The sequence below is a fragment of the Nelumbo lutea genome, chromosome 1 (assembly GCF_056320005.1).
Source record: "Nelumbo lutea isolate HS-2025 chromosome 1, American lotus-T2T, whole genome shotgun sequence".
NCBI classification, from domain to species: domain Eukaryota; kingdom Viridiplantae; phylum Streptophyta; class Magnoliopsida; order Proteales; family Nelumbonaceae; genus Nelumbo; species Nelumbo lutea.
The window spans coordinates 145,904,702-145,917,770 of record NC_142684.1 but is presented as its reverse complement, the minus strand read 5'-3'; the positions used below and the strand labels follow the sequence as shown (position 1 = coordinate 145,917,770).

Sequence of the window (13,069 nt, the reverse complement as noted above, 5' to 3'; positions counted from 1 at the left end):
CAGAAAAACACATTATCATCAGTTTCCAATTTCTGCACATTGGAGATCTTTAGGATTAATTGGTTTCATTTACCAAATGCAAAACACCAGTACGTACCACAGGAATGCTCTCCTCTTCCGTTCTTTCCACCAATTACTATTACCCCAAAATCAGCAAAGTAGCCCAACTGCTCACCTTCTGCAAATCGAACAAGGATACTTACTTCTTCATGGGCAACTACACCATTCCCTTTGAACGAAAGGATAAAAAACTGCCTCCTTTTGGTTCTCAAGACATTTGTAGAACGAAATGTCTAATGCAGAGAAGAAGGTCCCAACCTTAGGCTAATTTACCGCCACTTAGACATGTTTAGTGAACAAGTAGCAAAAACCCAGATTCTTCTAGCACAAAAGAAGACCAGTAATAGATGAACTCAACGGTTTAAACTCAACTCCACTCCATAATATGGGGAAAAAGAGGAAGATTCAATCCTTATATGCTCAAAATCCAATTCCCCAACGCCGTCCGTTTCAATAGTTAAAGCCCTAAAACCTCACCATGATCAAATCCACAGAAATGCCCTGAAAAATCAAAGAACCAATATCACCCAAATCAAACTAAAGCACTTCCATTTAAGTAGATAAGTAACCCATAAAAGAGAAGTTAAAAAAAACAAAAACAAAAACAAAATGCAGGTTTTACAATAGAAAAGAGAATATACGACAGAAGATGCAGTAAATTGGAACAAAAAGAGAGAAAACAAGAGGCCTGAGGTGTTTTGCAACTGTTTCATCTTGTTGAGGAAGAAGATGATGAACAATGTTTTATTTTTAAGGGTGATTTTGACATTTTCAAAAGTCATAAGTCGTACATGATGTCATGTGATACACATAACTGGTCAATTCCCAAGATTGAACATTTTAAAAGTTTGAATACTAAATTATCACCTTTTAAAGTTCGATAACCAAAGTGACATTAAGACCAATGTACAGAATACTAATAATCGAGAATTTTTCCTAAAATTATGAAATTCCACTTTGCTGTCATAAACAATCAAATGCATTTATAGAACCTAAAAATTAGTCTACGATATGTTGTCGGATGAGGAGCACAAAATACCCTCATACTTGGTAGGTCGCCAATGATTTGGTCTCTTTCATATGTTGCCTATATCGAGGGACTCATTCCATTTGTCCAAGGTTATTAAGTGTAGGATCAAAGAATTCTTGATTATGACTCTGAGGGATGATTTAAGATGGTATCAGGGCATTTTCGAGATGAGGTGAACTAGTGGTGGTCTGGTGAGTTTGGGATTCTGTTCACCGTTATTCTGATTTAATCTCAAGAAAGAAGATAATGAACTGTCTTATTATGAAGGGTAATTATGACTCACAAAATAACTCACATATAACTGTTATTCTGATTCTCGTGCGAGTAATTATGATTCTGTTCGAGTAATTATGAAAGTTTTATATTGCATGTAACATCTCGTGCGTCAAATAACTCACAAAATGCTAATGGTAGGGCTCAAAATAACACTATAGTGGCATATTTTAAAGTTCAGATAGAGGTATTAAAATGAAATTATCCCAAAATATATGGTATTAATCTACAAATTACTTAAAATTCGTCAACCTTTCTTTTGATGATCAAATGTATCAGTATTCTCTTCCTTTTTATTACTTGTACACCAGAAAATAAATCCAAACGATGATCACCCACCAGTAATTAGTCAGAGTGGGGGTGGGGGGGGGGGGGGGGTTCCAGATCCACTCAGACTAATTCCTGGTGGGTGGGTGGGTCCAGATCCAGTTGTCAAGCCCAAGAGATTGCATTATTTTAAGAGCAATCGCAGTCACTCACGTTCTTAGTTCTAAATACATTCAGGACACAACTTGTGGGTTGTAGGCCCAACCAACCTTCGTTGTCCCTTAGCCCAATCAAAAGGCAACCTGGATTTCTACATTATTATTACTATTGTTTGTGGGTCCCACTCCAAGATGCCCTTCCCGGCTTCCCCTCCGGCCTCCACCCCATGATTTTCAAATAAAAGTTCATGAAGAGAAGAGTTAAAAGGACCAAATGTGTTATGACTCTTTCGAAAAAAAAAATAATAGGTAATTTAAATTTTAAAGGCTGCCACTATTCTATCTGTTTTCATTAGTGTAGAATCAAATCTGATTAGATTAGTGCAAAATCGTTTAAAACAATACATTAAAGCTATATTTGGTTTGAAGGAAAATGTAGGAAAATCTATATAAACCTTTCCCTTCTTTGTAAGGTTTTTCTACATTTTCCTTTCTTTTCCTATTTTTTCCTTCAAATCAAATACAGCCTAAAAAACCGGGTTAGAAAGTAGAAGCACCAAATCAGAAGTAAATAAGTTAGTTGATGATGATGGTGAATCTGGTAACAGAGAACACACTGAGATGTTTGTTTCTGATTTTCTGAATGGTGTTTTTGGCCTGGTTTCCTCAGGCTTAGCAGCAGATCACTTGGTACCACACCATTGAAATTTTATCAACGCACTTTGTAGCATGTGACCATCACACTATCCACATGATTATCATACCATCGGTATAGTATTATCCAAGATTTTAAAAACTGGACCGGACATGAAACCGTTTACGGGCCAGTTCCCTAGTCAAACAGTCCAACTGTTTAGTCCTTTCTGATTTAAAAAATAATTAAAATAAAAAAAGTCAAAAACTATTATTTGGGTCGATGGATTGATTGTTTGACTGCCCGGGTCAGTGAATTGCTGACCAAATTAATGGTTTTTGGCCCATTAATGGTTTTTGAGTGAAATGGAACTGATTGCCTGTTTGGTTCTAAGTTGATCGGTCCAACCATCCAGTCCAATCCGGTTTTCAAAACCATGATGTTATCAGACTTTTTCTTTGTTTTTTAATGTGTGTTATAGAAAATGTGAAATTTGAACCTCTCTTATCTTTTATTATGATGGAATGGATGAGAGGAAATCTGGAAATGGACCGTGGAAACTCGGCTCATCTTCAACTACAGCAGAGTCCCTCCCTCAGGCCTCAGGTCAAAACTCAGAAGCCTTAAAAAACAGAAATCCTTGGCAGGTGCCCATCTCACGGTGAGCTTCTAAAGTTCTAATTTCCAATGACAGAACAAAACAGTATATCATTTTCCCAGTGTAGACTTTGACATTTTTTTTACCATTCTATTATTATAACTGGCAATTCAACAAATAAAACAAAGAAAAAAGTTGGCTTTGAGTTGTATCCTTGCGTGCGTGATGAACAGTCTCTTGCAGACAGACTCTGTCATTGTATATAAATCATTTATTTTCAGTGATCCAACCGATAAGTGATTACCCCTCGGTCCCCCCTCTCTCTCGCGCTCTCGCTCACTCACCCAAAGTAAGGCTTCTCCCTCTTCTCAGGAGACCAGAATGGAAATAAGGGTATCTCCACTGGCCATTCTTCTAGGCATTGCTTCTCTCATGGCGTCCTGTTTTACATCGGAAGCAGTTGGGTCGTTCTCGTTCCAAGATAACTTCGATATAATGTGGTCTGAGGACCATTTCAGTACCTCCCAAGATGGACAGATCTGGTATCTCTCCCTCGACAAAGATACAGGTACAGAAAAACCACAGAGTTCGAGAAAATATAAACAAGTCTTTCTTCGTTCTCCAACCTGTTATTTACAATCTCCATTGAAATCTTCATTGATTGAACGGTTTTTTTTTCTAATTGGGTTTCATGATTTAAACCCAATCATTCTTCCCATTCTTTGAAGTCTGATTGTGTTCGACCATGAGGAGAATAGGTTGCGGGTTCCAGACGAAGCAGAAATACAGATTTGGGTGGTTCAGCATGAAGCTCAAGTTGGTAGGAGGCGACTCTGCCGGTGTTGTCACGGCATATTACGTAAGTCATACAGCATAGAGATTACTTCTTCAAAGTTGTTCTGATAGCTTCATCTCTAAAGCTTCACTTTTTCATTTGCAATGAACTGAACTATTAAAGGAGAGATTTGATTTGATGGATCAATGTATGCTTTTGTCTTACCTTTAACAGATGTGTTCGGATCCAGGAGCTGGGCCTGAGAGGGATGAACTAGATTTCGAGTTCCTGGGGAACAGAACAGGGCAGCCCTACACAATACAGACTAACGTTTACAAGAACGGGGTTGGAGGGCGTGAGATGAGACACATGCTCTGGTTTGACCCCACCGAGGACTTCCACACCTACTCCGTTCTCTGGAACAACCATCAAATTATGTAAGTACTTCAATCTTTTCTTTTTTAACTAAACAATTCGTTCAAGTCTACAGGGAACCTGCTTAGCTTGACTACAGTACTGCAGATTAATAAAATATTTAAGCATTGCCAGGCATGATCTGTAGAATTTGGTTAATGGGATTTAACCAAACAGTTTTCTTCAAAACTCTAAGATCGATTAGTAATACTCTAAACACTGTGGCTAACTGATCAGATGTTACTTTGATTTGCTTTAACAGATTCTTCGTGGACAGAGTGCCCATAAGGGTGTATAAGAACACAGAGAAATCAAACAATTTTTTCCCCAATGAGAAGCCCATGTGGATCTTCTCAAGTATATGGAATGCAGACGATTGGGCAACAAGGGGTGGGCTTGAGAAGACAGATTGGAAGAAAGCCCCCTTTGTCTCCTCCTACAAGGACTTCAGTGTCGATGGTTGCCAGTGGGAAGATCCTTACCCTGCTTGTGTTTCTACCACGACCCAGAATTGGTGGGATCAATACGAAGCTTGGCACCTCTCAGATTCTCAGAAGGAGGACTATGCTTGGGTTCAGAGGAATCTGGTTATCTATGATTATTGCAAGGACACTCAGAGGTACCCTGAGCAACCATGGGAGTGCTCGATAAGCCCCTGGGATTGATGACACTCAGAGACAAATAACACATAGATTCTTTATTAGTTTTTCCTTTTTCAGGTTTTTCTTTCAGTTATTCATATTCATAAATAGTTAAGGTATTTTTGGGAGGTTCTTAGTACTGATTTTTTTATGGATAGATAGTAATTATTATTTGTAACTCTCCAAATGGTATATATTTAAATAATAAAAAGAGGCCAAGTTTGAAATTTGGAGTTTCTCTACCTTACCCACCGTGTGATTTAACTTTTAAACCATGTTTATGCAACCCCACTCAACTGAGTCTTAATCCCAACTACTTGGGGTCAATCACTGCTGTGTTTGGTTTGACAGAAAATAAGAGAAGCAGAAAGTTGATGGAAAGTTCTAAAGTAATTTCACAAAGTCTGTTAAGAACTTTCTCTCAACTTTCTGTTTCACTCTTATTTTCTACCTGATCGAACATATCCTATAGGAATCCAGTCCATTTACAGTGTGGTGTTAAGAGCCATTTTTTCTGATAAATTACTTCTTAGATACATTTCTTACCACTTAGCTTTGGTATTCCCCTGTTCTTTTAGTTTCTATTTGCACTAGTCATTAGTCAGTCCTCTCTCGAATAAACCTTTATTTTTGGGAGAATGACCGATAACCCCAGGGTCAGAATTTATAGGCTCAAAGTACATTTAAGGTAGGTGCTAGCTTGGAATTGATGCCAATTTACGGGCGGATATGGGTGCACAGATTGTAGTTTTTAGACCTTCTGAATGTTTATAGCTTTACAGTGGGAATCAGAAATCTGCATTAGGCCTGTCCATACTTTTCTGTTATTTTTTCGGATATCTGATAAAGCATAGACAGCAGACAGCAGGGTAGCCTGTCCATTCATCATTGGTAACTGCAAACATATCAAGTGAAGACAACACTCCAAAAGATTGATAGAAAGTTGGCATTTATTTGCAGTACAATTAGCGGGCATGTTGGCCCCCACGCCACTTCAGCGTAACAGTGAGTAAACGCCTGTCCGTTTGTGGAAGCTTCAAAAATTAACTTCTACAAATGGCTGGCATGCACATAAACCAAAGTTCACTTTTTACATTTTTGATGTATGCAGAAGAGCAAGAGAGAGAAAATGCTGAGATGGTGCCTATGTGGCAACACCAATAAACATTTACTGAATAAACGTAAACGGTACCAAACATCACCTTAGTAGTTTGTTTGTTGAACTAAATGGTTGCAATGTTTCATATTAGCCAATGGATCCAATAGAGTTCCAGAAATAAGTCAATATTGGTAAAGTTCAATTAATACTAGAAAAAAAAATAATAATAATAGTAGTAGTAACATAAAAGAGAGAATCAAGAGTTTGAGTGATACATCGCCAAGTAAGTATATCTAGGGCTGCAAGTCAGGCTGGATTAGGTCGGGTTGAGGCCAACCCTAGCCCAACCCTAAGTTTTAAACCCCTAATTCAATCTGACCTACCTAACCCTAACCCTAACTAAATTTCTTCAACCCAACCTTCTTCCCATCCCTTATAATTTCATAGAATTTCTTAATCTTAGATCTTATTTCAACTTTCACTACATATATTAATCCTATGTTTTATTAATATTTGTTTGTTGGTGTTTTTATTTGTTCTTTAACTACAAAATTCAGAAAAAAGAAATTGTTTGAAAGGACTATAGTTTATTATGAGTTATGACTTATAATAGATATTTTATTGGCAACAAGTTATGGGTGGAAAGCATCAGAGAGGAGATAAAGAATAAAATATTCAAAAACATAAAATATGTTATTAAGCTTTTAGTATTTCTAATTAGGATTAAGTGAAGTGATTATCTTAAAAGAAATAAATGATAGCATGTACTATAGAGTCAGGTTGCCTGAGGGGCCAACCCTAACCCAATCCAAAGTAAAGTCGGGTTCATAAATTTCAACCCTAATCCAACCCAAAGAAAATTTGGATTCATAAATTTCAACCCAAACCCTAACCCGAGCATCAACTTGACCCAACTCGGGTTGGGTTCAGCCCAACCCAGCCCAAGTAATCCTTTTTTTTTTTTTTGTGAACATTAAGGCTCAGTTTGAAAAAAGTACAAATGCAAATATATACAGTACAGATACATATAAAATAATACAAAATATAAGGTTTTATACTATACATATTTGCGTTTGTACTCCTTCCAAACTGAGCCGAAAGAAGCAATGTGAATCAACTAATTAAATGGGATTGGTAATCTACAACTGCAATAGAGCTAACATGAAACATTAACATCCAAATTTTATGCATATAATATGGGGTGTGGTTTCATTTAATTAGTTATATAATGTAAAATGAACACACATGCAAATATAGACATAAGAATTTCTGACCTCTTCAACGTGTAAATCAAAGTCGCATTTGATTGGAATTCTTGGTTACACAAGGGTAGAAATCTTAAATTTTTGTAAAGAAGGATTAGAAGGTTCTTTAGTAAATAATAGAAGTGAACTAAAATTTTCAAAGGATTGCTAACAATTAGTAATTTTAAACTTTTTCTAGATAAAGAATTCTCTACGCTTCAAATTTGGAAAGAGAAGGCTGAATCATTTTGTAATGGTATAGAACAAGCTTAGATGTGCAGATCATCCATAAATGATGTAATCAATTTGAATGGGTGTCAAGGATGGATTCGAGAGTTCAAGGGTTCTAGTCTGAGTCTAACCAATTTCTTTTTTCTTTTTTTTTTTTGAGGGTTTTACATAAAGGAAGAGATAAGGTGCGGGGTTAAACCACCCCAATCACCAGCAGAAGAATCCTATAACCAGAAATTAATACTTGGAGGCCACTGCCCACTTCATGTGCCATCTCTGATTTCATGGTTTCATGGCCCATGTCTGTTAAGGCAATTGTAGCTTGATACATTGGCATTCGGTCATTGTATTTTGGCATCGATGCTGTAGTTGCAGCATCATTTTCAAAAAACGGTGATATTGATATGTGATTTGGAGTACCATGCCTTTTTTATGTTTGGAGTCATTGATGACTTGATGTTAGGTAAGACGTTTCTTGGAGTAACAGCAAACTTTTCTGTTTGGTATCAATGTTCTAGGAAACGTTTTTTACGCTTCTATCCATTATTCATTGCCACATCATTGCCCTGTTAGCAGCAACGAGTTACAGCTCCAGAAAATGTCAAATTTGGCGTTACTATAAGCCATGCTTTCCCGATTTCTAAGATGTGACTTGAAGCACCGTTTTCTATAAAAAAAACGATTCTAAACTAATGACTGTTTTCTGCAGTACCATTTTTTTCTACATAACACGTGACAGCACCATTTTTTTCTACATAACACCGTTTTTTTTTTCTACGAGCAACAACAACAGTTTCAAACACACGCATTGTATATCGTCTGTATGGATGTCATTACTCATGTTACAGACAAACCTCCATTGACACAATTACTAATCAATTTGGACTCTCCTTCCACCAAGAAATTATTGAATCCTAGTAGCAGATTATGTACTCTTAATTTTATAAATTTGCAATAGTTTAGGCTGATACAACCCTATTTATTTATCTGGGCTCTAATTAATGATGTATAAACTGTGAAAAGAGTAATCAAACCATTTACCTGGGAGTACACATGTTCATGGGCTGGGTGGTCCGATGGGCCGGCCTGACCTGGCCCGGTCCCCGGATGGGCTTAACAGATATATAGGCCCGTGGGCTTAACCTCGGGCCAAAAAGCCCGGCCTGCAATAAATTCGAGCCAGACTTGGGATTTGCCAAAATAGCCCAGCCCGAGCCCGGCCCAGCCTGATCTATAAATGAACCTAAAAACCCTAGTTGAATATCCCTCTTTTTTTCACCTCTTTCCCTTCTTTTTCCAACCAAATTCTTCTTCTCCACATCTTCTTTCCCTTCTTTATATATATTTTTTAATATAAATAAATTATGATTTATATTGATTATTGAATAGAGAAAATTTTTAACTTTTTTATTAGGTCGGGCTTCGGGCTTTTCATTAGGGCCGGGCTAGGGCCCAAGTTGTAAGCCCGTTGGTCGGGCCGGGCTTGGGCTCGGGCCTAACATATTTCTGTTAATGAAGAGTAAAAGCCCAGCCCGGCCTGGCCCATGAACAGATCTACCTGGGACTAATGTTGAATAGTAGGATTATTTAGGGGGTAATATTGGAAAATGATATTGTAGCATAATTGCATATTGCGGTAAGCTATAACCAACAGCTCTCACTTGGGAGGGCTGAAGCACAGCAACTTCTGGCTATCTGAGGTAGGTCTCACACAAATAGCCTATAAACTTTATTTGCATATTGCAGTAAGCTATAACCAACAGCTCACACATGGGAAGGCTGAAGCACAGCAGCTTCTGGCTTTCTGAGGTTGGTCTCACACAAATAGCCTATAAGCTATATTTGGTGAAAAATCTGGAGAGCCTGAATATTTTGAAGAGCAGTCCGCTTTCAGCCTTTTTGAATAGTTTGAATAGCTTTCCCTAGTGTTTCAAAGCAGCTGAACCAGCTTATTCCGCCCAAGCTTGGGCTGTTGTAGGTGGTGGCTTGTCCGGTAAGTAGCCAATCAAGATAAGTCACTATTGGCTAGGGCTCCAAATCAGGTTGCCTGATTTGAAAAACAGAAAAAAAAAAAGAAAAACCAATTACATTGGTTTGGGTTAAGGTTAAAGCTAAACTAAAAATTTAATAAATTCCCAACCCAACCTTATACAAGTTGCGCTCTAATTATGAACAAGAAGTTTTTTGGGTAAATTACAGGCATCCATCCTGTATTTATGGGGTAGTGACACTTAGCCCCCCAAACTCTGTTTTGTAACAAACACCCTTCTCCTTAACTTTCGAATTCCAGCACTTTGCCCCCACCATTAGCATTCCATTGGTTAAGTTTGTGGAATATTCCATTAATCACTTTTAAAACCCTAATGCTCAGTTTGGAAGGAGTACAAATACAAATTTGTAGAGTGTAAAACCTTATACTTTGTATTATTTTGTATGTACATAATTGCATTTGTACTTCTAAAATGAGCCTAAACTTTCCTTGTGTTATTTTATTAGACCATTACTGTATTAACTTAAGGGGTGTTTGGTACAGTGGCATTGCATTGTTGTTGCATTTTTTGTTAATCATACAAATTTGTGAGAAATATGTGTTGCCACATCATATATGAGTGTCGTTTCAATTAGAAAAATACATGTGTGTGAGAAACATCAAATTTGACATTTTAGGTAAAAAATAGTATTTTGTATTTGACCAACGCAAAATATTTTCAAAACATTTCAAGTAGAAAAATCTATTTCCCACAAATTTGTATTGATCGACCCAAAACAAAATAGCAACACAACACCATTGTACCAAACACCTCCAACTCAACGGTATTGTTTTTACAGACATGGCAGTTGTATTTGTTTTAGAAAACTAGGTCATTCACATTGTCAAACACTTCCTTAGTTTTTCTAAATTCCTAACTCTTACATGCTTCTTTCGACTTTCTTTCAATGAAGTTCATCTTGAGAATGCCTTGAGAATATTTTATGCTTTAAAATGATTATTTTCTTCATTTTGATATTGTTATCAATTCATAAAACCTTGAATGGGCAATTAATAATTTAACTACACCATCAACCATGTTAAAAGGACAATGCTAAAGTGTTAGAATCTAAAAGTTCAAGGGGCCTTTATTAAATTTAATAGGTAATCTAAGACAAAATAAGTTCCAAACCAAACAACTATTGCATATTCACAGCCACTAAAAAGGTGTATAACATATTCGACCAGCTTAAATACCACAAAGTTTACATTTCATTAAGGCCACGTTCATTTACTAGTAAATAAGCCTAGGAAAGTTGGTCAATGGGTATCTTTTTTTCATTAATCAATTTTACAATGTTCTTTTTGCATTAAGTAGTGAGTACCATGGTGAAATCACCTTTACTTACCCAGGCAACCCATCTCACAAGCAGATTAGTAACTTTCCCACATAGGAAAAACTTTTATAAACCTTATTGGGACAACTTTGCCCATTTTAATACTAATTTTTTATGTGCAAAAATGTTATTCTATTACTTACCTAGGAATCTTGGGAATCAAAAGAACATGGGTAAGTGCTTTTACTCAAGTAAATGTTACCCACAAAACATTTACCTAGTAAGTGCACTTACTCGAGTAACTTAAAAGTTGTAAACCAACAAGGCCAAGATTGCCATGACTGACTTTTAACCAGAAAAAATTCAAATTAATTAACCTCCAAAGATATAACAAACAAATGAAGCATGGTGCAATTTTTAGGTCCCAAACCCAATTCATTACACTCCTGCGGATAGGATGTGTATTTGGCTGATGAGATTAGGTAAATTGCTAATAAGCCTTCTTTACTGAAAAGAGAAGAACCTAACCTATCTTTTAAGCAAAGCCATTATTGGAGATGAGTAACTTAACATCAAGATGAAATAGCTGACATAATTTAGTCACAATTCATCTATCTATTGCTCTTGTTTAAACTTTAACTGGTCATGACCCGTGAAATGTGAGGTATTTTTTTATCAATTTTGAAGCAAAAAGGATTTATTGGACATTTAGACTAGGTAGAGCAATTCTTAGTCCAATTGTAACCTTAATAAGGGCACTGTAATAAGATAAGTAAATTGATTTAGTAGTTAATATAGGCATTATAATAATTTTACACCAAATGTCAAGAGAGGATTTTGTAGAGGTCATATTATAAGGGAGCTTTAAGTAGTTTATCCATTAATCTTAATTCTTTCAATTAATAATAATTTCTATTAAATATTGTTTTCTTAATAACTTTTTATTAATATTTAATGTTAATAATTAACAATGATTATGAAATATCCTTAGCAATAGTTATCTAAAGTATGATGCAATTGGGCAGGGTACCTCCTCCCCATCCCTAGTCCATAGCTAAGATACCCAACCCCTACACTATTCTTGGTGGTAGGGCAGGTTTGGGACAGAACACTCATTCCCTATTAGGGACAAAATTAATATTAAATATAGGGGTATTTTACCAATTTATTATCGAGTTCGAGAGGTAGGGATTGCAATTTTCCTATCCCCACTAGGTACCCAGTTTCCTTGACCCAATGGGGTTAAGGATGGAGATTGCCTTGATGGGGACGGGATTGATAGTGATACTCAATGGGGGACAAGGTTGAGGATGGGGAGTGAATTCCATACCCCACTCTTACCTTAACCTACCTCATTGACGTTCCTACCTTGGGTGGATTCGAGGAATTATATACAAACCACCATCCCCGCCCCATCTACAATTTGGGGAAACAATATTTTTCCCATACTTGTTCCATCCCCTTTTAAGATCGAGGAAAACCCACCTCATTTGGGGTAGGGGTCCTAATTTTACAGGGAAAAGTGTCATCCCAAATGTAAATTAATATTATCTAAACTAATTTATCCAAATTAACATAAAATAAATTACTTGCCCACAAATATTAATTAATTATCCAAATTTAAGTGTTTTATCTATAAATTTAATTTAAATAATTAATAGATATGGATTCTTCTTTTAATTCTTGAACAATGGATATGGGATTTCTTCTTTAGTAAGTACCTTATTTTTATTTAACTTTAACTAAAATTATCTAAATAGAATGAATTAATATTTAATTAATTAAATTGATGTAGTGAAAATTATAACTAACTTGATTAAATTACTATTATTGAAAATAAATCACATTAAATTTAAATCTATGTGATCAAATTTAATTTGATTACTATAATTAAATTTCTCTTAAGGTAATCAAATTAATACTATCAAAATTAAAGTTAGTGTATGGCCTAGGATGTGAGGTGGTTTGTATCCCGAGGTCTAAGGAATTGGCCAAACTGGAAATGTGAAGAAATGGGAGAGAAGCAAGTGGCCAAATCCCCCGAGGGGCTTTGGCCTACATACCCTCCGAGAAAAGGATTAAGTTGATGTAATTCACTAGAGCTGGAATTCTAGTGATAAGAGAGTGAAAATGGCGGATGGTTGCGTGGGAAGATGAAAAGAGATTGAAATGGATGAGGGAGAGAGAGAATGGATTGATATCAAGATAATAGGGACAAGCATGGTTTTTAAAAACGAACCTGTGACTGAACCGGTTAGGGGTCCAGTTACTGGTTCGAACGGTTTGATCGTTCAATCCGAACGACTGACCCATTTTGACAAAAAAAAAAATGGAAAATG

At 36.3% G+C, this 13,069-nt stretch overlaps 1 protein-coding gene across 2 annotated transcripts; it reads left to right on the top strand.

The window, feature by feature from the left end:
* Positions 1–2,975: 2,975 nt before the first annotated feature.
* Positions 2,976–5,077, top strand: LOC148878171 (putative xyloglucan endotransglucosylase/hydrolase protein 8). 2 transcript variants are annotated; one of them, XM_088950143.1, is made up of 4 exons: positions 2,976–3,588; positions 3,779–3,879; positions 4,030–4,232; positions 4,472–5,077. In XM_088950143.1, exons 1-4 carry the CDS (start codon positions 3,402–3,404, stop codon positions 4,872–4,874), a joined length of 894 nt encoding a protein of 297 aa, XP_088806269.1. In that variant the 5' UTR covers positions 2,976–3,401; the 3' UTR covers positions 4,875–5,077. The 2 variants fall into 2 exon arrangements, with proteins under 2 accessions (XP_088806269.1, XP_088806278.1); XM_088950152.1 differs by having other exon boundaries at positions 3,312–3,588; positions 3,749–3,879.
* Positions 5,078–13,069: the final 7,992 nt, after the last annotated feature.

Bases quoted from the DNA above. Each gene is read 5' to 3' on its own strand.
- LOC148878171 (XM_088950143.1), top strand. From the start codon at position 3,402: ATGGAAATAAGGGTATCTCCACTGGCCATTCTTCTAGGCATTGCTTCT. The intron at 3,589-3,778 runs GTACAGAAAAAC...TGAGGAGAATAG, and splicing joins CTCCCTCGACAAAGATACAG to GTTGCGGGTTCCAGACGAAG. The intron at 3,880-4,029 runs GTAAGTCATACA...TACCTTTAACAG, and splicing joins GTGTTGTCACGGCATATTAC to ATGTGTTCGGATCCAGGAGC.